The 24,917-nt window shown below is 36.6% G+C and overlaps 1 protein-coding gene across 1 annotated transcript in view; it reads left to right on the top strand.

Moving 5' to 3' along the window:
- The window catches only part of rxfp1 (relaxin family peptide receptor 1), a 96,548-nt gene that overhangs the window by 62,316 nt on the left and 9,315 nt on the right, over nt 1-24,917 (top strand). The window contains exons 5-16 of the mRNA XM_008421077.3: nt 1,754-1,825; nt 2,312-2,383; nt 6,044-6,115; nt 6,271-6,342; nt 6,513-6,581; nt 6,712-6,783; nt 7,000-7,071; nt 12,990-13,061; nt 13,579-13,650; nt 14,296-14,367; nt 16,246-16,475; nt 24,399-24,809. Of these exons, the coding sequence (XP_008419299.2) occupies nt 1,754-1,825; nt 2,312-2,383; nt 6,044-6,115; nt 6,271-6,342; nt 6,513-6,581; nt 6,712-6,783; nt 7,000-7,071; nt 12,990-13,061; nt 13,579-13,650; nt 14,296-14,367; nt 16,246-16,475; nt 24,399-24,809 (1,358 nt within the window). The remainder of the gene's footprint in view (nt 1-1,753; nt 1,826-2,311; nt 2,384-6,043; nt 6,116-6,270; nt 6,343-6,512; nt 6,582-6,711; nt 6,784-6,999; nt 7,072-12,989; nt 13,062-13,578; nt 13,651-14,295; nt 14,368-16,245; nt 16,476-24,398; nt 24,810-24,917) is intronic.

Raw genomic sequence — 24,917 nt, 5'->3', positions numbered from 1 at the left:
TATGTACTTCCACCATAAACGGCAGTCGATCTGGCTGTGCTGTTGCACTCTGAATGTTTTCAACAAAACTGTGAATCGGTGAATTTCGTATCTGCTCGAGTGTGTAAACTTCTCTTTCAACATTTGTTGGGTTTCTGAAAAGCTGAGTGTGTAACTCCAGGATGTAAGCAGCTCTCCAGCTGGCCTTGTCTCACATCATAGCAGATGTTGAACGCAGCCAAAAGCAATGGAGCATATGTCTTTGTCCATTCATCATCAATGCAGAAAATCCAATGTATAAACCACATTTTGAAGTGAAAAAAATCTAAGCAGAAACAAATAATAACTCATTTGGAGTGAAGCTAAAAGCTGGCGAACAGTCTTTTGTTTTTGGGACATTATTTTTGTCAAACATCAGACAGATAAATTGTTGTTTGAAATAGTGGAGAAACATTGCATTGCATTGGGAAATTGAAAAAATAAAATGGCTAAAGTGGAGTCCTAGTCACGTCTGATAAATTACTTCCCTTTCTGTCCTTTATAAAACCAGGCATGTTGCTGGTCAGTGTGTGAAAAAGTCAAGATGCTGTGTTTGACTGTCATCTTAAGTTTTGCAGTTTACCAGAACAGAAGAGCAAAAAAGATTGTGTTATAATTTCCCCAGAGTCCATAAGTGAACACATCCAAACGTCTGGTGTAACTACAAGTGATGAAATTACACTTTAGTGACATTCTAATCCATTCAAAAGCTTGGAAGCAAAAACAGAATCAACTGGAAGATTTTGAGTCTCTTGATAAAACTGAGTTTGTAAGATGGATCAGCAGCTTGACCAGGTGCAGCATGTTTATGGTTGTAATTTTCTAACTGCTGACCAAGTGTGAAAAAATGTTTAAAAAAAAATATTCATCAGGCTTTCCTTTGGTGTTTGTGTAATAAATCATTTGAAAATTTCTGCCTGACGTTATTTGCCTTGCCTTATATTCAATAAATATAAGTACATTCTAGAAGAACGAAGCAAACATTCGAAAAAGGCGAAATTATGTTAAGAATGTGGAATGAAAATCTCATCTTTTGCAAATGGAGATGGAAAAAGATCATTTGTGTGAGGCATTTTAATGGTTTTTATAATGAAAGGACTATTTTAATTTCATGTCAAAGACCAACTCAAAATAGTGAATAATTCTGGAAGGAAAATGAAAAATGGTTTTCAAACGTTTTACAAAGCAAGCATTTGTATTCAGTCCGTTTGAATGGAGGTCCATCTTTCCACAGAGAAATTACCTTACATGTACAACCACAGCTACAATGGGGTGGCTTAGGTCACAGCTTATTCATGTATTACAGGGGCTTAGTCAAAGTCTAGAGCTAAATCCAATCTGACTGGAACTGAGCCATTTCACAAAGATGGGCAAAGATGTTGTCTAGCTGGCAAAGCTGGTAGAAAAATACTATAAAAGACATGGAAATTGTGGTTCTACTATGCATTTACTCAGGGAGGCTGGATGCATTTGTCAAATGGTTCACCTTTTACTGCAAAAGATTTTCTAAATAATGCATCATTTCCTTCCACTTTGCTGACATGCATTACTTTGTGCTGGTTTGACAAAAATCCCATTAAAATATGTTGAAGTTTGCAGCTGCTACATAACACAATGTAGAAAAAATCCTGCAGATTAATAGTTTGGCAAGGCTTTAATTATTTTAATCATTTTTAATGATAACTATAAAGTGGTCTGAACACTAACATAATCATAATTCCTTCCCATTTCTCAGGTCCTTACAAAGAAACAGACTTCACAGGCTGAAAGCAAAAGGATTCTTTAACTATCAAAGCCTTCAGAAACTGTGAGTTTCCATCATCCTCTCTCCAAATACACATAAACTAAAGTTACTTAAACCCTGTGCAGGAGACGTAGCTGCAGACGTTATGAGCCTTGGAAGGCTGTTGGGCATGCTGGCAGTGTTGATTGTTCTGCCGTGCGTATGGATGCTTTTGCCACTGACTTGTGCTGTTTATCAAACTTGCACAGTGTCACTGTGAGGACAAGTCTAATCCTTTGACAAAACATGTTTGGCGTTGTTGGGATTGTGGGTTTAAATCGATTTAAAATGTCTATTATGTTTACATAAACAAGACGACTGAATAGCTGTTAGACAGTAAAATATAATACCAACATCCAACAACACCAGGATGTTACCTCCACATTTAGGCCTAACTGTATATAAGCAGATTTCTTTGTCAGTCAGCCCAACCATATTTTGGCAACGTGCCTGTTTTTGTTTGCTCATTAATTCATCAGCCTCAAGATGTTTCTGTGCCTCTTTTTGTAGATATCTACAGCACAACAATATTCAAGATGTGAATCCTGATGCATTCAGAGGGCTTCATAATCTGACAAGACTGTGAGTAAAGTAATAGTTTTTCTAATTACTAGATGTTTATTGTAATTAGATTATTGTAACTTTTAACAGCTCTGTCACAATTCTGATTCTAACCTCAGATCATAAATGTGTGTGTGAGAATAAGTTCCTTTTGTATTAAAATCAAACTCTTATTTCATAAAACATGACCACAGTAGCTTGTCAGCTCTGATTCCTGGGAGGTAGAAATATTAAATATCGCAGGTAAGAGACACAGATTCAGCTACGGGTGAAAAGCTGATCAGGTTTAATGCAGTAAGGAGAGAAGACAATGGCACAACCACCAAAACAGGATATTCTATTCATAACACTTATTCACAGTCACAGATTTTGAAACAAACTGTTGATGTCAGCAGTATGATGGTGTCAAGTTTTTCTGGAAGAAAATATGTTGTTTTTACTTTTATGTACTCTGTAACTGTAAGTCTGAAGATGTACGTCTTTTTTTCCTGTCAGTGTTTGTGCAAAATAAACAAAACTGAATGTTCAGAGACGTTGACTGTATATCAAAATGTATATTTTTAGTTTTTTATTTATTCAATAAAAACAATAAATAAAAAGTAAAACTGAAGCATGTGTTAGTTGTGACTTGCATGAGAGCAGAGAGCAGATATTCCCAGGTCTGTAAGTACTTATAATGTGAGCCATGAATGAATAAATGCTAATGGTCAAGTAAAGCAGGTGTGAGTATAAACTTGAACTGCTTTGTAAGTAAATAAATAAAAGTTGATCAAACTAAATGACTTCATTGAGAGACAGTGTCCAGTAGATAATGACTTATGAAGCACAGTAGCACAAATAAACCCTTATTATTAAAACATATGCTACATTTACTGCAGGTTTTAATGAAAAACAAAAAATAAAACGTAAACAAAAATCACTAAAAACTGAACAGAAAATAAAATTCTCCTTCAAAAATATTAATCATAAGAATGGACATTATTGAGCTCATTTTAATTGATCGTGTGATTAATTGATTAGTTGCTTATTGCCAGTAACAATACTGGTCAGAACTGGAGCATAAAATGATTTTATAACTTAGAAAAGTGAATTTTGTTTTTTTTAAATATTTTTGTGTCTGAGATGGAAATAAACATTATTTATATCTATGATACTGTAACCCATATGCTCAAACTATGAGGTCATCATCATCGTCTTGACATACAAATAGGAACCTTTCAGGACGACTTTAAGTTTTTATATGTGTGTAAATTTAACTAAGCACCTCCAAAAAGGTTTGATTGTTTGAAAAATGCCAACACAAAGAACTGAAGGTGGAGCACAGCAGTCCAGGTTGAGCTGGAGAGATTTTCTGTGAGTCAAGGTGTCGGAGCAGGATGCCAAAATCTGAACTGGTGCAAAGCTTACTTTTCTGGTGGCTGTAGATGAATGAGCAGAGCCGACACAGGCTGGCTTTCACAGAGATAGGGAGGCGAGTCGGGGAGGAGCAAAGCTGGCTGGTGTTCAAAGAGGAGAAAACTGAGAGGCTGGAGCAGAGCAGAGAAATGACTGAAAACTCTTCTAGACAACAAAGAGTAGCCAGCTACAGCGTAATCCCTCAAGAAATAACGGTTGAAGAGTTTCCGAGCTCCAGTACTGCACGTTTACTGCAGGGCTTGATTAGTTATTTAATGCGTAAAGGCCGTGAAGAAAAATGTAATGTTTTACCAAGACAAAAACGACAGAAATTGAAACATAACAAATTTACATATGCTGAAAAAGACACAATCATTAAACTTTAACTGTTTTAGATCAGTTAGGACCAGAAAACTTCACTCTATTTCCTAGATGTCATTTGCTGGTAACACTTTTTTTTCACTTTATACACATTCTCACAGCTTATTTTAAAAATTGTTTCTGTCATTATAAAACATAAAAAAATAAATTCAGCACCTTTGAACTAACTTGGAATGTCATATTTTATCAAAGTTTGAAGACACCTTAACCTTTTCAATAAGATTTCATAGTCACACAAATCAAACATCTGTAATACTGCACGTTATTTTCAGCCACGATGTACAGGACCTAACTTTTCGACCCGCCCCCCTCTGGAGGCGGATGACATTGATAAAACACTCCGTGTCAAATCCAAAGGGATTTGAAGATAATCTGGACAATTTTACAGAAATCTGACTTAACAAAAATATGCTGTAAACCTGCAAGGACCTGTCAATACGAAGGTGTAGTCTCTCCACCTTTCATTACATTTTTTTTGTATCTCACTTTGACACGTCCTTGAATAGGCCACAAATGCCAGAAATTCTTGCTTTATTAAATGCATCTTTCTCACAGAAAATGAAATCCTTCTTTTTATTACCCATTTGATCTGCTGCTCTCTGCTCTTTAACGATGCAAAACCTTATTCCTGTAATATAGAGATGAAGACTAAAATACATCTTAGTTGACTGGGAAGTAATCGATATTGTCAATGTACAATATACAGGATGTGAATGAAGGTTTGGGTAAAACATCACAGTAGTGATGTTTATAATACGTTTATGGTTAGACATTAACATACATTCATCATATTCATGCATGTCATGCACATTTAGACTTTTATGGCTGCATTTGAGCAGCTCTTTTTCATACCCAATGTTTAAAAAAAATACATTTGAATGATTTTAAATATAGGAAGTGGCTGCACAATTTCTCCCAAATTCCTGCATGCAGACAGACTGAAGTGTATACATTCATCTTCAGTAACATTTAAGTAAATGTCTATTAGGAAGCTTTGCTTTGACAGCACGCTCCGGACGAGTTGTTTAAATGATTGCTTTTGTCTGGCACAGACCTGACTGTAATTATAGTCCATATTTTTCTATAGTGTGAGGCCAGAGCCATTCTGAAACCGTCAATGAAACATAATTTGTCCATCATTGTTCCTTAGTAACAGCAGATTTTATTGAATTTTTACCCATATGACCAAAAATGTCAGCCTAATCTGGAAGAAAATTGGTTTGAATGATCAAAACAATCCAAGACTCGCCAAGTCTCTCATAAACTAGGCAGCAGTATCACTGTCCGCAGAGAGTTGAGTTATTCAGCATGGACCGAGAGGGTGCAAAACAATAAAATAACTTTTCCTCCAAACCTGACGCCTTTCAGATTGACTGATATTTGTAGCTTCCTACACAAGGCAAGAGGAATGTCAAGTGGGATAAAGCTGGAGCTGTTTCATTGTTGACTTTTTCTAAATTTGTTGTTGACTTTGCCTACTTGACCACCCCTGGTTGTTTGGAAGTGTTGTATTCTTCTGTGCCACATGTTTGCACTGGTCACTTGCTCAATATTGTTTTTTAAGAGAGAACATGAGAAGAGGAGAGAAAACTGCAGTAAACAGTCTTCACCCACATATTCACCCATGTCAAGCTACTTGAATAATTCTTAACCAAACATTCAACACAGATGTTGAATTTTATTCAACTAAAAGTTTATAAAACAACCAAGTAAATTAGTGTTTAAAAATTAACTTTATAAAAAATGTATTTATTGGAAGCTACGTGTGCTAAACGTTTTCAAAGTTAGCAAAACGCTAATGACTAAGTATAAGTTTCTGACTGACGCTGAATACAGGCTTAGCTTTGCTTGTTAGTTTCATGTGTCGTATACAGAGTAAGGTAACATTTTATTTATTTTTTTCAGGTACCTGAGTTACAACAAGATAACAGTATTGATGCCAGGAGTGTTCAAGGACTTGCACAAGCTGGAGTGGCTGTGAGTCAACAGCTTTCATGTTCTATTGTTTCCTGTTTCCTCTCATCCTCCTCTCAGTGTTATATTATACACCACACGTATCTCTACTGAGGCGGTTTTATCCGAATCAATGATCCAACAATAAGGAGAAAACAATATCCTGTTTGTCTTTTCAGGATCCTGGAAAACAATAATATCCATCAGATATCTGCCATGACATTTTCAGGACTGAACTCTCTTGTTTTACTGTGAGTTTCTGCCCTTATATTATATATTTGATCTTTTACTTTCATCTCATGTTTTTTTGGACTATTTGAAGTGGTTGTTGTTAGAGTTGTTCTTCCCCTGTTAAGAGTAAAAGTGTCTGAACATGAAGAAGAAATGAGCGACACTGTGTTTCTTTTTGTCTGATTGACAGGGTTTTGTTGAACAACTCCCTGGCAAAGTTGGATGACATCTGCAGGGAAATGCCCAGACTGAACTGGCTGTAAGTGGGATGTCAGAAAATATCACAAACTGTCCTCTCATAAAAGTGACAAGACCTTTGATGGGTTTATTCTCTCTGTTTGTGTGTCTATCCCCACGTACTCTCTGTTTTCCAAAACATGTCCTTGCAGGGACTTGGAGGGAAATCTAATTGAAAAAATTGGAAATGCTTCTCTCCATTCATGCACCATGTTGACAGTTCTGTAAGTGTAAATTTGCATAATTTAATTCATAGCTAAGGCAAAGGCTTGCTCTCAAAATATTTACTTCTGACTTAAGCTTGCAAATCCTACCCAGATTCACTCAAAACTGAAGCCACCTTGTAGCCAGAGCATGAAGTCAATACAGGCAATTCATTAAACGGAAGGAAGAGGGTCGAGGAACAGCGGAGTAATTCAGTGTTTATTGACTTTTCCCAGGGTGTTGCAGCGAAACAGGATCAGCTACATACACGAACAAGCATTCTCAGTCCTCCAAAAGCTCGGAGAATTGTAAGTTCCTTTCATCATTTATTTTATTTTCAAATCGCACAGAGAAACTATTCTCAAAATAAAAAGAGACAAAGTTTGAATTGCTTTTGAGAAAAAGGCTGAATGAAACACGTTAACATGTGGATCACTTTGAAAAGCGTCACATATTGTGTCTTCCAGTTCAAGGACATTATCAAAACATTATCATGGAGTGTTTGAAGGAGTGTGTGAAGATCAAGGGAACAGGACGTTGTGAAGGAGAGCAAATTTTAAGGGAAAGATTTCACAATGTCTAATGATCTCACAGTTATGATGGAGGCTTCATTGAACAAACTCATGACTGTTTTGTTCTACTTGCAGTTAAATTGAGGCTGAATATGATCGTTTAGATTAGCTACTTTGTTGGGGTGCATTAGTTTTATCCTTTGAAATGTTTTTGCCACTACGATATATATTTCAGCTAATGTTCCCATTTTAAGAGCATTTCTTTTCTCTACAGGAGGATTATTTTGATTATGATGAACTCTTGACCTTTCTGTTTCTAGAACTACAGATTTGTTCTCCTTCACTAACTTTCTTAACTGTCACAAAGTTTCTCACAAAGTAATGTTTTGTTTTTATTGAATTTTCTCCAAATGCCTGAACCCCGGAGGATATTTTTTCTGTTTCTCATTGAGTTCATGACTTTTCCTGGAGTGTAGTTTTTCCAACTGAAAAACAAAGTAAAAAAATAAACAATAACTCATCAGAGGCCATTGTCATTCAAGTGCTGTACTACATACCTCCCCAAAAATAATACATCAAATATGTCACAAAACAAGTTTCTTCTTATATACAGGTCAATTTGAATACATTAATATTTAATTAAAAAGTTTAATTAGTTAGATTGAAAACATATTTATATAGGGATCAATCACACTCAGTGATATATCAAGTTTTTATTTATCTTAATTTTGATCATTATGGCTTACATGCAGCTTCTGAACTTTGGAATATTATGGAAAAACAGTTTTGTTCTGAAATGGGATCGTACTAAAACATTTTTACCCTGAACTACAGTATTTACACTCACTGCTTGGTCAAAACTTCTTTTGCATAAATTACCGTAATTAATACAGCATAAAATGAAGGCAATCAATTCATAGCTCAAAAAAGTTTAGGGTTTTATTTAATATTTATTTAGCCTTTAGTTTACCAGGTAGAATGTTGGAAAGCAATTTATTTACAAACCTGACATGACAGAAAAAATACAAAAACACATTTGAACAGAAAAACCTCAGTGTGTTTGTTCTCTTTGTAACTGAAGTAGTTAAAATCCTGGATGCCATCTTGAAAAAATATTATTTTATTAATCTAACATTTCTTAGCATGTGATTGTGTGTTTTTTGTTAGCTGTAAAAAAACTTAACTCTGTTTTTCAGTGTGTAAGAAAAATGATTTTCACTTTCTGAATAATGAAGGAAATTAAATGAACTTGTCATGTGGTGGGGGTGATGGTGGTGAGATTTAACGCAGGAGACCCAGATGAAGATGATGTTGAAGAATTTAATGAAGGTTGTAGCAACAATCCAGTCAGGCAGCACAGCAGGAGCTATAGCACACAGCTAATAACCGGTAGCAACTAACTAGGAGACTGAATACGGGAGCTAAGCTAAGGATTTAAACAGTGCGACTGGAGAGCTAGATGTAAGACGTACAACATACGACAACGATCCGACAAGAGACAAAGACAACAGGTGGACTTAAATACACTCAGGGGTAATCAAGGGAACGAGACACACCTGGGAAACAATCAACGGGGAAGATGCAGAGGCTCACAGGAAACAGGACCACACAGAAAAACCTCAAAAATAAACACACAGAAACATGGACCATGACAGAACTACCTTTCTAAACTATTGCGATTTATTGAAATGCTCCTCTAAACTGAGCATATTTAACCTTTACAGCCAGCATTATACCAGGTGTCTACTGTTTTACTTTTCAGACTGGGTATTATTTGACCTGCTTCTGTACAGAGGACACCATTCCACTCCTGTTTGTATATTTCTGGCTTAGAGACGTGCTGCGTGTGCCTGCAGATGTGAACCTTTTACTTCAGATCCTGTCTCCCTCTTGAGTTTTGAATAGTGCCCTCTTGCATTTATCTTCATAGCATCCCCCCAACTGTATGTTCCTTTCATTTTCTGTGCCTCACTGTTGCCTGTACAAAGCTGATAAATGCCTCATGAGATTTAGCATCTCCTGTTCCAGGGACCTGTGAATCTTTTATGCTCCTCTAGCTGTAACTTCGATAGCCGGAGGCAACATATTGTCTGTTCTCATTCTCCAGAACACACCGAGGGAAATTTTCTTAAATTTAGCAGTAATGTCGCTTTGGAATAAAGGCTGAACTACTTAAAATTAGTTGGTCATATCTCAAGATCACTGTGACACTTTTTGTCCTGCCTGAAATATAAAAAATAGGCTGCAGACATTTAACAGCAAGGGGGTAATTGAAGCTTTTATTTTTCCATGCTGGATATTTGAGGGACAGAAATGTGTCATCTGTAAAATTTAAACATTAGCGCCGTTATTGTAACATCAGACACACCTTCTTTGTGTAGGCTGTGAAAGCTTCAGGCTAATTCCTTAAGAATCCAACTGTTTGGGTTTGACTTTGAGACTTTGGAATAAATTAACTTAGCGGGAAATATTTTAGATAACGTCAAGCTCTTTACTTTTATTTTCTTCTTGCAAATACTGTTTTGTATCCTTTTGTCCAAGATAAAGCCTTCCATGGCTCTTTAATTATCGCTAAATCCCATCAAAGCAAAATAACCAATGTTGTTTTGTTTCTTCTTGACTCTGTAGCCAAAAGCCAGTTACATTTTGCATGACTTTATTTATTCAGTTGTACTCACAACATAATTATATGCTCACCAATAATGGACATTTCTGCAAACTCTAAGAATGTCTTTTGTCAACTTTATTAAACATACAAAGTGTTGATAATGGCTGCCGGTTATTTAAACAAGAAAAACAAAGAGAATGCATCTCGCAGCTCTGGCTGCTGGAAAAAAGTCAGTTTTAGTATTTTATAAATGTTTTTTAGCTACATGCATTGAACTGTAATTTGCTATAACAATAAATCTTCACTACAAAGACTTCAAAGAATGAAGATAAATTATGATGTAACATTAAAGCACTGCTTACATCATCGTACCTTAATCAAGTTAAGATATCTCAAAGGCAACATTTATCTTTATGTTTCTGCATCTTAAGATTCCTTTCTGGTTAAGAAGGTTGTGAATCTTTCCTGCTATATTTGTGGTGCAGCAGGTTTATTTCAAACAAAGCTAAGCATGAAGACACTAACATTTCATTGCCAGTGTACTTGCAAACTCATATGTTAGTGTTATGGGGAGTATCGAACGACAACGAAAGGCGAAAGTTTCCTGCTGCTTGTGGTGAAATCCAACACATGGGACAGAATAGTAACACTTTGTATGTTTAATAAAGTTGACAAAAGTACAACAGTGAAAAAACATTTGTTCCATATAAAAACATTTCTCAAATTTCTTGTATTGTGTTGCTAGCCACATTGAGTCCCGCGTAGGACAGCAAGCAGTTGTCGCCTCATAGCATTTGTTCCATAGGAAATGAATGGAGGTGGAGCGATATCACCTCCTGCGCTAAAGGTGACCTATGTTGCTTCCTTGAACAGGTTAGGGTAGGTCTTCATTTAAAACATTTCATTACGTTTTTTGCACAAAATCACTCTTAGTTTTCAGTCTGCTCAGTTCTGCCTCTTTTCAAAATGAGCCATTTTAGGCCCTTTTGTCACTTTGGATCCAAATAAGTTGCTGCTGGTTACGCCCCCAAAATCAATGTGAAAATTTTCTGCAAACAGAGCCACAATTATGCCACTGTACATCTTTGAAAACCAAAAGTAGAACCTCCTGCACAGTCAACAAAAACACAGAAGGTGGTTTCTGGATGATAAACAAAAAAACGTGTCTTTTTCCACAGACTTTGCAGCTCATGCAGCTGTAAAACCAGCTAACCAAACTTTGCTGGAGCTCCACGTGTGTTGCTAGGTAATGGGCTTGGCTAAGATGGGGTTGCCAAGTAACCAGGCAGTGTCCTTTTTTATCTTATGTTATCTTATGTTTATTTCAGGCTTGTTTTCCAGATCCATAAAAAGAATAACTTATTGCCAAAAATCAACTGTGTAGAGGTTTTTTAAGCACTTGGGCTGTTTTAGAAGCAGGAGAGACCCAAATGGAAATATGAAAATATGCAAAAAGTGAATTTGCAGAATAGGTCCACTTTAAGCCCTTTAGTTTAGCACCCTTTGTGTTTAGCTCAGCTAACTTGGCCTTCTTCCCACAGTTTCCCTGCATACTCTTCCACAGATGTGCAACTCTTCACTGATTAGACTCACCTGGTCCTCATATCACTGATGGACCAGTAGAGCCATTTTATTCTGTCTAGTCTCAGGTGTTCATTTGACATCTGAAGGAAAATGGATGGTCGACTGAAGAAATCATTTTAGACAGAGAAGATAACTAGAATGTTTTAGAAGAAGCCAACTAGGTCTGAAAAACCAACATTTAACAGAGGAGGTGACCTCAGATTTTAACTCTGCAGACTGCAGAAAGATTCTGCAAGACATAGAGAAGCCAGGAGGATCATCTCCACTCTTCCCTCCTTCACTGATATTTTTGACATCCACTTTGCCAGCATTGCTGGTGACACCTCACACTCCTCACTGCCCGTCTTCAGCCTCCTGCCACAGGGAGAAGGTCCCTGAACACACTCCAACGCTTCTGAGCGTCTTTAAACACCAGCCTGTCAGGATGCTTAACTCTGTCCACTATCTTCTCCCTCTGACCCCTGCCAGTGGATTTTAATCTTGCTTCAATAGTTTAGCTTTACCTTGTTTCTACTTTATTAATTTAAATGTTTTGAGGGAGAAAAATAGTATTTCCATGTATCTGTATCTTCTGCATGTATGGTGAGTTCACAAAGAGGATGGTGATCAGTCCTGACTCTCCTCATTCAGTTTCACAGCAGTTCACACCATGGGACACGTGACCAAAGCCACTCGTGTATATGTACAAATAACATGGACTCAAGTACTGGACAAAAATAGAGAGCAGAACTGGCAACTTGTGTCCTTAATGACCCAAATGGTGTCACTGCAGCACGAATAGGTCTTACTTCCAATCACATTGAGAACTGAAGAAGGTTTTGGATAGAAGATGAGAGCTCTTCAAGGAATAAAAGGACTCCAGGGTCATTCTACTTAAAGCACTTAGAAACTCTAATTTAGTTTCTAAAGAACACTCTGATAGGTGGTTAGTGTTTCGTACAGACATAAGAAGACGACTAGCTACTTTAGTTTCCACTTTGTGTATGAAAATGGCCTGCAAGAGTTATAATGCCTGCTGTCATAATGTCTGTCTAACAGGGTTTCATGTTGTGAACTATTTTTATTGAAATGAGGCGTTAAGTTTTTTCCTTGCCCTTGTTTTTTTGTGTTATTTTAAAAGTTTATTTTAAAAAAAGACAACTAAATTGAGATTATTTATTTTTTGCTCGTACTAGCACCTTTGATTGTTCCTGAGTAAAATCTTACAATAATAACTGGATTTCATGTATAGATTTCTTTTTTACAAGAAAAATCATTTTTATTTTGAAAAAGTTGCTTCTGTTTTTTATTATAATTTCCACAAATAACAGACACATGTAAAGGAGAAAGTACAGCGTTGTGCCTGTTTGTCTCTGCATGTCAATCGGCCAAGTCTCTGTTGTTCATATTTTGTATCTCAGCAGGAAATAGTTTGGGAAACAACCATGTTCTATAAAAAGATCAGCAAAAATTAGAACAGTCTTTTGGTTCTGAATGAGTTTGTTTATTTGTCTAATGCTTATGTGCTCGTGTCTCTGCACAGGGATCTGTCCAACAACAGACTGGTGGCCATACCTCCCAATCTATTTGTCTTACTGGAGGATTTGCTCCAACTGTGAGTTCTTAATCAAACACGACAGTAAACAGATTTTGGTTTAACTTTGGATTGCTGCAGCTCGGAGTCTGTTTACATGTCTGCGAGAATCAGATTGCACAAAACTCAATTTTAATTGGATTTAGTGTATTAGTTTATTTCAGTATAATTAAATCAGACGTATAAAGTATGAAAAGTAAAGTTTTTACGCTTGCACCAAGATTTTATGTATTTATTACATAAACATAGTTGAGCAGAAGTTAGCTTGCTAACAGCATAATAGGTTTATATCAAGCTGTTATGCAGAGACAAACAAAAAGAGGACGAGTCCAGCTTTTGCTGCTGAATCGTTCTGACAGCTTGATTGGAAGGAAAACATGTAGGAGTTAAAAAGAAACAGAAAAACATGTTATTGAGATGAAGCGCTGATGTCTGATATGTGATCTCTGCGGGATTTATCTGTAGTGTGAGATCAAGGATCAGTGGCATCTATATTTAATATTTTGTGTGTGTGGTTTTTTTTAATCTTATGTTGTAGAAACATATCCGACAATCCCATCGTGGAGCTTCAACTGGATCACTTTGACAAGTTACATAGACTGAAGTCTTTGTAAGTATCTGTCCTCCTGTTCTTGACACTGACCGCTAATCTTTACTGTTGCAGATTTAAGGACAACAACAGCTTTGTATCCGCTTTTGAAAGGGTAATGAAGTCTTTTATGATGTTTAAGATCTGCAAACATGTCTGTTGTGACATGCCAAATAGGAAAAATTTTAACAATAACAAAAAGGCTCACAATAACCCAAATTCTCACACAGTTTTACAAAGTGTGTGCCCAAATGTATCAGGTGTAAAGCTAACCCATCATTTCAGAAAAAGAGCATCATGCCAACAGTAAAACATGGTGGTGGTAGAGTGATGGTTGGGGCTGTATTCCTGCTTTAGGGTCTGGACAATTTTCAATAAGTGATAAAACAATTAATTAGCTATCTAGCATAAATTGCTAAGGGACTGTAAGGACACTTTGGTCATGAAGCTGGACAATAATAATTCACCTCCAAATGGCTCAAAAAGCAAAGTTTTTGAAACATGCTTTTTGTAATCTATTATTGATAACAAAATTTGTTTGATCTGAAACAGTTGAAGTTTGACAAGAACAGCATAGACAGAGAAAGTCCATAGGAGCAGATTCTTTTTCACAGGTCCGTATTTCACTTTTCAGAATTTGTAATAAAATGTTTTTATGTCTCTCAGGAGCATAGAGGGAATAGAAATTGATAACATACAGCGAAGGATGTTTGAACCTCTCAGATACTTGACTCACATGTAAGTACAACATTATCATGCTCTGTGGAGACCTTCATTTTTTCACACATAATGTACTGATCAGACCGAGTCACAGGCTATCCTTACTGGGGCTCAGCTTTAAATCCATCTGGGAGATAATTAAACCAGCTTTAAGGTGAGCCAACCTCTCAGAGGGCAAAGATACATAATTCATGAATTCGTGGAAGGAATATGTTCCTTTTTTACTTCGTTTTTTTTAGTTGTAGTTTTCCGTTTTTATTCAACTGGGCAAAACAAATACCATTAACGTTAAGAAGGATGGTGATCTGGTTTGTTTTAGTAAAAAGGGTTTAGCCCCAAACTGTGGCAAGTAAATTGAAAGGTAATTTTATAGCACCAAACAGTGAAAAACAATTTCAAATCCTTATGACAAACGCTTTTTATGCTGTGGAAGGTTACATTGTGTGTGCAGGTTTTTTTCCCTCTTAAATCAACCAGCCTGGCTATAATCTGCTTCCAAATATACAATTTTTATAATTTTTCACCAGATTTGACTTCCTAAACTGAACCAAAAAGCAGCAAAACGTGGGAACAAAGTAGAAGTGCACAATACATTGGGTTTGGGTTTTCTTAATTTTTTACCACATTGTCTGATATATAAGACTTCAATTTCAGTAAATGATGTTCTATTCAGTTTTTTGGTCATGTGACAATGATGGTGAAGCAGTGCATTGTGGGGTGTTCTCACTATGTGGAAAAGGTAGGAGAACATAATACGATATCAGTTATCGGACACAACAGCAGCAACATTAACATCAGATATTAATACTAACCCAAATTTACATACTGGTGCATCACTTGATGACAAAACTTTAGTATTTTTATCATTTTTTCCCTGGTTGAACATTCAACCTCCATCCTGAACGTTGCCCACCTTCATTTGAAATGAGTGAATATTTTGGCTAAAATAGCAACAGTTTATCTCCTATAATGATGCAGTCAAGTCCTTGAAACTTTTGACATTTTGATGTGTAATCTCAAACTTTAATTTATTTAAATTATATTTTATGTATCAGACCAACACAGTAAATGATAAGAAATTAAAATAAAATGACAAAAATGAAGCATGTTTTCAGCCCTCTTAGCCATAAATAAAACTCTTGTAATGTAATCTCAGTGTAAATCTAACTGCTCTGTGAAAGCCTCACTGGTTTGTTAGAGATCATTAGAGAACAACCAGAACACATCAGACAGGCCAAGTTAAACTTGGCTTATGTTCTAAAATTTTAAGGAACATTGAAATTTGGGTTTGTAACTTTACAAAATGTGGACCAATTCATTCTGCAAATACTTGAACACTAAATATAATATTTATTGCATTATATACAGAACTCTGCATTGTTTAAAAAAAAATTGTTTCAATCAATAATCCAAATTGAGTCATTTGAGGATCTGAGAGGATTTGATTGATTTTCCTTTTGCTTTCCATTAAGGCCATTTTTCTAGTTACCATTCAGGCCAAAGTGACACAGTGAAGAAAGCGGAGCTGTGTCAACACCCCACATCTAAAAGTAAATTAACCCAAAGCCAAACACTTGGTTGGGTTTCAGTTCTTTTAGTTTTGATAAATGACTGATGCTAAATCTCTGTCAGCTTCCTCCAACAAGAGTTTATAAGAACAAAAGGGCCAGTTTTAATCCAAATAGGTTTTTTAAGTAAGTCTTCCACCTCCTGAACTGCACAGTCTGACAGAAATGAGATCACTGTCCTTCTGTTCTTCATTATCTTCCAGTTTAAATGCACAAATAGACAGTAAGGATAATATTGTGGATAAACCACTGCAGGCTGCAAGTAAACACAGACCCCGTGCCCTAGCATTAGATTGCTTTTTTGATGTTGTTTTATCTGTTTTCTTAGCTATTTCAAGAAGTTCCAGTACTGCGGCTATGCCCCTCACGTGCGCAGCTGCAAGCCCAACACAGATGGCATCTCATCTTTTGAGGACCTGCTGGCCAACATCGTCCTGAGGGTTTTTGTCTGGGTTGTCTCTGCCACCACATGCTTTGGCAACATCTTTGTCATCTGCATGCGCTCGTATATCCGCTCCGAGAACAAACTCCACGCCATGTGCATCATCTCCCTCTGCTGTGAGTCAAACTGCACTTTCAGGGGAACAGCAGTCATTTGGGAGGGAGGGTTGTGCAAAGGGAGGGGGACATGGAGCCTTTTAAACTTCAGAAAGTACAAAGTGTCACTTGAAGTTTCTGCCTGAATTTTTATTTATTTATTTTTAGTCTGACTGTATTTTTTTGGTATAATGCATAGTCATGTTTCATTATGTTTCTCTGGTATGAAATATTTAACAAGTCTCATGGGGTTTATTATGAATTATATCAAGTTTATGCAAAGCATCAATATATTTGCAGTGACTACTCATTCTGTGTTAATATGTGTGTAATGCAGCCTGACACACTTTCACTTCCTAGAGTTTGTTTTTTGGTTGACCTGCCCAGAGGTTCTGGACGGGGCTAAGACTTAAATTTCTTACCAGTGAACCCAAGATGTTTGCATTAGGACCAGACTTTTAATTAATTTCAGAAACTCAACATGTAAAAAATTTCATGCAATGAATTATATATTTATGGACAGCAAACGTTACCTTGTGGGAACCAGAGGTGGACAGTGAAGAATGATTTCTTGTACCACTACAGTCCAATACTAAAGTTTTTCTGCTCAGATTTATTCTAAATGGCGTTGATATCAGTTGCTCATTCATTCGATCATTCTCCATGACAACCCAGAAACAGTGAAAATAAAAAACACTACAGTACAGATAAAAGAAATCAAAGTGTATTTACATTCCTCAAAACTACAAATCTGAATGCTTCTCACGCTGTCATGACTAAATGGAAAAAGATAAATCACTAGTGGGATTTCTCAAATCGTAATTTCATCAGCTAAATTAATACAAACTCTTGATTAAGATGCTGAGTGATGTTTCCAGAAAAGCTGAGATGCTTTGTAAAAAGTTTATATGAATGCAATGAGCATGCAAATGTTCAAACCCTGAATATAAATCAAGATTCATATTAGTTTTATTTTTAACTCAATGCCAACAAACTATTTTAAACTTATTCTGGATGCATCTACCACCAAGGCTGTGAAAGCTGTCTTTCTACACATCAAAATTTAATGTTTCCCCTCCCCCCATGCACGTATGCTCCAATTTTCTACCACGTTTTGGCTTGATAATTTTACATGACCTTGTTAATATTGCATGAAGGAAGAGGAGTGAGAAAACAGCTGGGGGTAGAAAGTTGGCACCAGGGCAATAAAAAAAGCTCATTAAGTTATATATTACCCTAAAAAAAGGAGAAAATATATCCACGCATCAATCAGCTCTAACATCTCACATTTAAATACGGTGAGACACAACAAATTAGTATGTTAGGTGTGATAATAACTGAATCAACTGAGGACAAGTTTCATAAAACAAGAGCTCTACACTGATGTCTAAAAAAGTTATCAATACTTAAATATTTAACCAGATATTTTAATCAACATCTCTGCACTAGAAACATTTAAATATCAACTCTGCAATCTATAGCTGAATCTGCGATTTCAAGTATATAATTTGTTTTTGCTTGGCTAATGGTGAGCTGAGAAACACTCCGCAGTTTCCTGACAAAAGAAAAGTTGTAGTCTTTTCAAAGCTGCAGCATGTAACCTTTATAATTTTTTATTCATTACTGAAAACTGTCACTATGTTGTGACAGTACAATATGGTTATAGATGTTATAAATTTACATCAAAGTAAAAGTTGCTAAATGCATTTGCACCCACCACTTTTCAGAATTTGTGTAGTAAAAAACATAAAACCATACAGGATATTTTCACAAATATCCTACGTTCATCTGCTACAATTTCCCAATAATACATTGACATTAGTGGTTGTAATGTGACAAAATGGGAAAAATGTTAATAGGGGCATAAATATGTTTACAAGACAGAGTAACTGCACAGGAGAGTCCAAGAAGGTGAGGACTAAAGGCGAGCTTTAGTCCTCACCTTTATATGCAGCTCAGTGCAGTTTGCTGTTGTCCAGGTGACTTTTACAGCAACACAGTGCCAGATACATTCTGTGCTCCAGCTGGACAGCTATTAAACTGACATCTGTATGGCAGCAAGTTAAAGTCTGTTAGAAAAACAGAGAAAATGACGACACATTCAAAACTCAACATATTGTTCCTGACATTTTCTAGATGGTTAAAGCGCTTCACTAAAAGAAGAGGTGATGCAATGTGGAGGTAACATGCTCCAACTCTTAAACGTGTTCTCTACATCCTTAAATAAAGACATTTTCTGTTTTTGGTAACACAGGATTTCATCAGAATGCTCACGAATGCAATGGCATTTGTTATCAGCATCAGATGAGGACTCCTTGGGTGTTTCATGATTTAATGAGGAGAATCAGAATAGTTGTTTTTTAAAATGGCCATTTAAAATGAACTCCAGACAAGTGAGGAAAACGGAGTTGATGCTGAAGACGGTTTATTTCTTGGGAAAAATTTGAGATTGAAGAGCAAATCTGCTGCTGCTGTGATGTGACACTGTGTAAACTGTCCATATAAATAGAAAACACGTTTTACTTTAATCAAAATCTGTTATAGCCTTCAAATTATACAATAAACTATAAAATCATAGAGCAGGGTTTCCCAAACCTTTCCCTACCTTGGCCCCGCAAACATCATTTACACCCTTTGCAAATCCTCAGACATTACTACAAAATATGTAAAGAAACATAAACTTTTAGAACGTTTTTTCCACACTTTTATTCAAAAATTAATAGTTATTACATTTTTTTAGCATAAAAGTTGCATCATATTTTCTGACTTCAGCTGGCCATAATTTGAGGGTTTTTTTGAAGCTGTGTTCTCCACAGGTGAGCTGCTGGATGGTGGCTTCATTTTTTTTCTTTTCAGAAACTTGTCCATTTTGTATTTTTTGCCCTCTTACTTTCTAAGACCCTCCTAGCTCTTCATGGTGACCCCCCACGGGGCCACAGCCCCCACTGTGAGAAACCAGAGATTGAAGGGCAACAACTTTTAGAAAAAAGTTTAATAAACCCATAAAAAAAGTACCATGAACAGTGTCAACCAAGTTTGAATTTGTTTTCATTTCAAGACATTTGTAGCCTACTTGCTTTAACACATTGATCTTTGAAACTTTATTCCTTCAGAGTTGGCTGAAAAAAGCTAAAGTGAAGCTTAAAGGGATGAAAAAGGAGATAACTGGCCTTAAAAGGGCTTAATCTCTTCACCAGACGTGAATTATGTACTTCTATATGCAAACACAGCATATACACAAAGAGCTGCTGATCTGCATATAAAGGGATGGAACAGATTTAAGTTCACAGGCAAAGTATAAACTCATTCAAGTGTTGAGCCATCTGTATTCAAATCTGGATCAAAAGTTAGCTTGAAAGACATTTTCATCTATTCAGCCACATTCATCTTTGACTGTAGCCTTTTACTCACTGAAAACATTTCCCTGTTTGATTTTTACATTTTTTCTTTTTCTGCAAAAACATGTCAACACAAGGTCAACCTGAAGCCAAGATCCTCCTAGAGATCCCAGTTTGGCACGAACCAAATCAGTTCTGCTGTTTCCCACTTTAAATCCTCACATCTCAATACTGCATAGAATCAATAATAAAATGTTGAGCTCTTTATTTATTTTATAAACCAAATGCATTAATGTAATACATAATAATTTATATTTCATATAAATGTTACAGACCGTAAGGTTAAAGGCATTTTTGAAAAGAATGGAAAAATATTTTGTCTGCAAAGTTGCAAAGCTGGTCGAGACTCATCCCAAATAACAGGAGAATTTGCAACAGGAGCTGAATACAAATGAACATCAAACTTTTCATATTTTAATTAGTACAAAATGTTTAAAACTAGACATATTAACAATTATGGAATACTTTGTGTTGGTGACGCATATAAAATCCAAAAGAAATACATTAAAATGTGTATTGACACTGTATTCAGGTGATACTTTATGTAAAACAAAGGATAAAATGACAATGATGGTAACATTTTCCAGTTGGATATAAACTCCAGATTATGATTGATGCCTTTCAGATGCCAGGAAAATCAGCAACAGATGGAGAATATATAAGTAATTAGTTTTCACACTGCACCAGTGGATGAGCATGTGGGACTTGAATCTAAGAAAAATGAGACTACTCAGCTTGGAGGAACCAGAAAAAGAAAATGGGTCAGTTATCAACATTATTCCCTAAGAAAACATAAGAGGAGCTTAAAAATATGATGTATAATTATTCTTGAGGCAACAAGAAGAAAACTGTGCTTCACCATCTGTAGTGGCCATATTTAATGCGTCGGGTCAAATGTCACCTCCATAATTTCATCCATGAGCTCCGTGGATGATTATACATTGAGTTGCTCTGGGCCCAACATAACAGGCTCAAACGGCGGCTTGTGGAAGGTGGTGTGCATCTCTATCAACCCCCAGATTCAATTCTTTGCGGACCCATAATTTGCTTCAATAACTGCTGCAAGTCTTCAGGGACATGCCAGCTTTGCATACTTATGATAACAATCAAGTCTTGCTACATTTTTTTTGTTTGAACTTTGACTAGGCCATTCAAACACATAAATATGCTTTGATCTACAGCATTTTGGTTTGGCACTCGTTAGTCTCGAAGGTTAGCCTCCATTCAGGGACTAACCTTCAACCCAGTCTCAAACCTTGGACAGCATCCAACATAGTTTCTTCCTGGACTGACATTCATGATCCATCTCTGTTTCCTGTCGAAGAAAAGCAAAAATACACCAAAACATTTACATTGATCATCCTGAGCTGCTATCGCTGCCCAAGCACAACCTACTGTGAACAGAGCTTCAACGGGCAAGATGAATTTAGACATTTGGCTGGCTATGTCTGTTGGGAGCCGTTAGCTACTGTGGCTAACAGTATCTTATTGGTTAGCAAGTCAGCTCTGAACTTGGCCTTTCCAGCTCTGGATCAGGCTGGAATGGACACACAAAGTTGTGCTTCTCAGTTTTCTCTAACCCTAACCCTAAGCAGTATTTGGCAGCTTTACTTATTCCTTGGTGGGGTTGTATGCTGTGTCTGTTGCTGACAGAAATCATGGAGGAACCTGTAACTACAAGGTTCCTTCTGCAGAAACAAACCAGCTTTGTCCAGCCATCCTTCAGTAGAAGCTTGTTTTGGCCACTTGCATCCAGGATCTCACTCTTTCTTTCTTGTTCCACATCTCATGACCATAGGTGAGGATCTGAAATTTGAGGAACTGGTTTATTAAGAGCTTTGCTGATCTGGTCAACTCTTTCTTCACTACAGCAGATGCTCACATTACAGTAGACAAAGACCCAATCTGTCTGTCCATCTCCAGTTCTTAACATCACTTGTGAACGGGACACCAAGATAGTTGCTGTTCTGGGATTTTGCATTCATTTGAAATATTGCATAATTTGGTATTCAACTATTATTGGACATATTTAGCCATCATCAATTATAGCTTATCGTGTGCTGACATAATAAAGGCTTTACATTTTGTTGTTCATCTGAACATTAAAAAGTGACTGACGAGACTTTTATAAACTTATTAGAGAGTATGACTTGTAAATTTGCTAATTGTTCGTTGATCATGACAGAAAAACTTTTTAATAAATTGCCATGGGAAATGAGGAGGAAACATGGAGGAAAACATTGTCCAGGGAGGTAATAAGACACTTTTGATCAGATGGATAGTCCTGTACTAAAGAAAATGTCAGCTCTCCGTATGACACCAGTACACTGCATATAATTAAGTATTTCTACCACAGGAGACCTTGGTTCTTTGCTATGATAATGTGCTTATGTGCTGAGTTATTAATACTAACATGTTGACTGCTCTGTGGAACAGCAGCTCAACTCAAGCTGAATGTGCAGACATCCCAGAGGGCTTGTTGTTTATTATTTTACTTTTTGTGCAGCAGGATTAATATTGAACCTCAACAACACAAGAAAAAGATTCAACACAAAATACAAAAACTGCTGCTTCATGTTTTTAAAAAAATTAAAATAATGTTTGTATTAAAACAAAAGCAATTATTATTATTATTGGATTTTGTTTTGGTGTAGACAAAGAATAACATGGTTTTCCTGTTTTGCATTTTGGATACAAAAAACATTAACATTAGCAACCTGACTTGCCTAGTTTGCAAATATGTTTGCATCTTTTCATGTCCGTTTGCTTACTCATTTATGCAGAATGGAGGTATATGGAAAATCAATCTGTCTCTGAAACATGACATAATACCAGTAACTAACTAAGGAATTGTTGATTAATGAGTGACTAACAACAGAAGCCAGACCTGCAGCTGTACACGGATCCTCACATTCTGTATGCTTTTAATGTAAAAACCTTCAAAGCCCACCACTGAACAACACCCTTTTTCCTAGCTGCACTTTTTCTGACTGGATAATTAGCTTTTTTGTTTTTCAATCAAATTTAAAATTTGCCAAGAGCATAAGTAGTGACTGCTGCTGAAGAGTCTAAAAAATGTCTTTGCAAAACTGACTTTTTATGACCTTCTTTCCACACTGACTTCATCCTTCCTGAGTTCAGTCTGTGAGGGTTTCCGTGGGACAGTTTTAAGTTTTGAGTTTTTGTGAAGGACTCTGCTCTGATTACATTCTCTTACTTTAATACATTCTTTCATCTTTTCAGCAAGATAACAGGTTGACAGTTTTAACTTCTTCTGAATAAAAAATTCCAATTATCTAGAAAGAGCGTCTATTTCTTTGTCTTTGACATTTCAGAAGATCTTACAGCGGATAAGGTGGTGAGTTGTATGAAATAACAGAGAAATTTAGGACACCCTCTGAAAGCCAGTAGATGTACTGGGGAAAAAATAAAAAGTAAAATAATTATATATATTAGAAAAAAATACTCAAAAGAAAACCTCAAAGTACTCACAACATGGACATCTTCTGCTTATACAATAGACAAGTGGAGCTTATATGTTATTTTTTCTTTTCAAAATCACTGGATGAGGGTTTTGTTCAGGTGGTCTCCATAGTTAGAAAGTTACAATATGGACATCTAATATACATTTTAACAATGCTTATAAATTAAAGTAATCATTGAACAATAAAAATTAAAAAAAACTCTGTAAAAGAAATTAATTAGAACATTCCCTCATTTATTCCCACTTAAAATGGCTAAAATGGTGCATTTTGGTCGAGTGAGCGCCCCTCACAGTTGTCCGGATTTATATTGGGGACACTTGGGACACTTCCAGCATGCCTTCCCCGCTGCTCTTTCTCTGCCTGATGTCTGACTACTAATGCTCTATGTGGTGATCAGGTTTTTCTACTACTGCTTAGGTTTAAAACATGTGGAGTCCGCTTGAAAACCACGTCAAGTCTGTCAGTCACTGATTGGCTAAGGAGTGGAGTCACTCTTTGCATCATGAGAGATGCTTACAATAACCAAACATTTAAAAAACTCAAAATAGTGACTGACATAGCTTCCATATTGTGTTTGTGTCATACAGATCCATCCACTTTCCCCCAGCTATTTGATTACACCCACCCACTGGAGCTGTTTCTCAAACTGATGGAAAGTCACTCAAACTGTGTAAATTAGAGTTTAGCTGAGTTTAGCCATGCTGTTAGGTGCTTGTGGAAAAGTAATTTGTGTGGTGTGTTAATGACTGTTGAAAGGAGAGTGAACACCAGGGTACAATCAAAACAGCAGTCTGATGGCTTCAGAAAGTGGATTGCAGCAGAGGATTGTATGAGTCTGGTAAAAGAACTAACAAGGTCTCGAAGGACTCTGAAAATTTGCCATTCCACTGTCTGGAATATAGTCTGCAGGTGAAGGGCCTTTAAAACAGCTGCCAACATGCCCCAGGTCTGGGCAAGTCCACCCTAAAAGTGGATAGTAAAAAAACTACAAAACCCCTGAAATGGCAGAATTTATGAGTTTAATCAGACTTCTCTCTAAAGGAAGTTGTTCTTTCTTGCAGGTGCCGATGGCCTGATGGGTATTTATCTCTTCATGATTGGTGCATATGACCTGAAGTTTCGTGGTGAATACAATCGTCATGCTCAAGCCTGGATGGACAGCACTCAGTGTCAGGTCATTGGCTCTTTGGCTATGCTGTCTACCGAAGTGTCTGTGCTGCTCCTCACGTATCTCACCTTGGAGAAGTACATCTGTATCGTGTACCCTTTCCACTACCTGACTCCCGGTTGGCGACGGACTGTCAGTATCCTGCTCGGGATATGGGTGTTTGGATTTGTCGTCGCCTTTTTGCCTCTGGCCTGCAAGGGGTTATTTCGCAACTTTTATGGCACCAATGGGGTCTGCTTCCCTCTGCACTCGGAGCAGCCAGAGACGCCCTGGGCGCATGTGTACTCCATTGTTATTTTTCTTGGTGAGCATTTGTTTTTATGTTTGCTTTTTCCTATTGCATAACTATGTTTTTAACCAATTTTACTTAATCCATATTTTACTCCCACAACATTTTGCAAACACATACATC

Source organism: Poecilia reticulata, chromosome 10, assembly GCF_904066995.2.
Source record: "Poecilia reticulata chromosome 10, P_reticulata-male-v2, whole genome shotgun sequence".
NCBI lineage: Eukaryota > Metazoa > Chordata > Actinopteri > Cyprinodontiformes > Poeciliidae > Poecilia > Poecilia reticulata.
The sequence above is the reverse complement of the archived record's forward strand: the minus strand, read 5'-3'. Positions and strand labels throughout refer to the sequence as shown.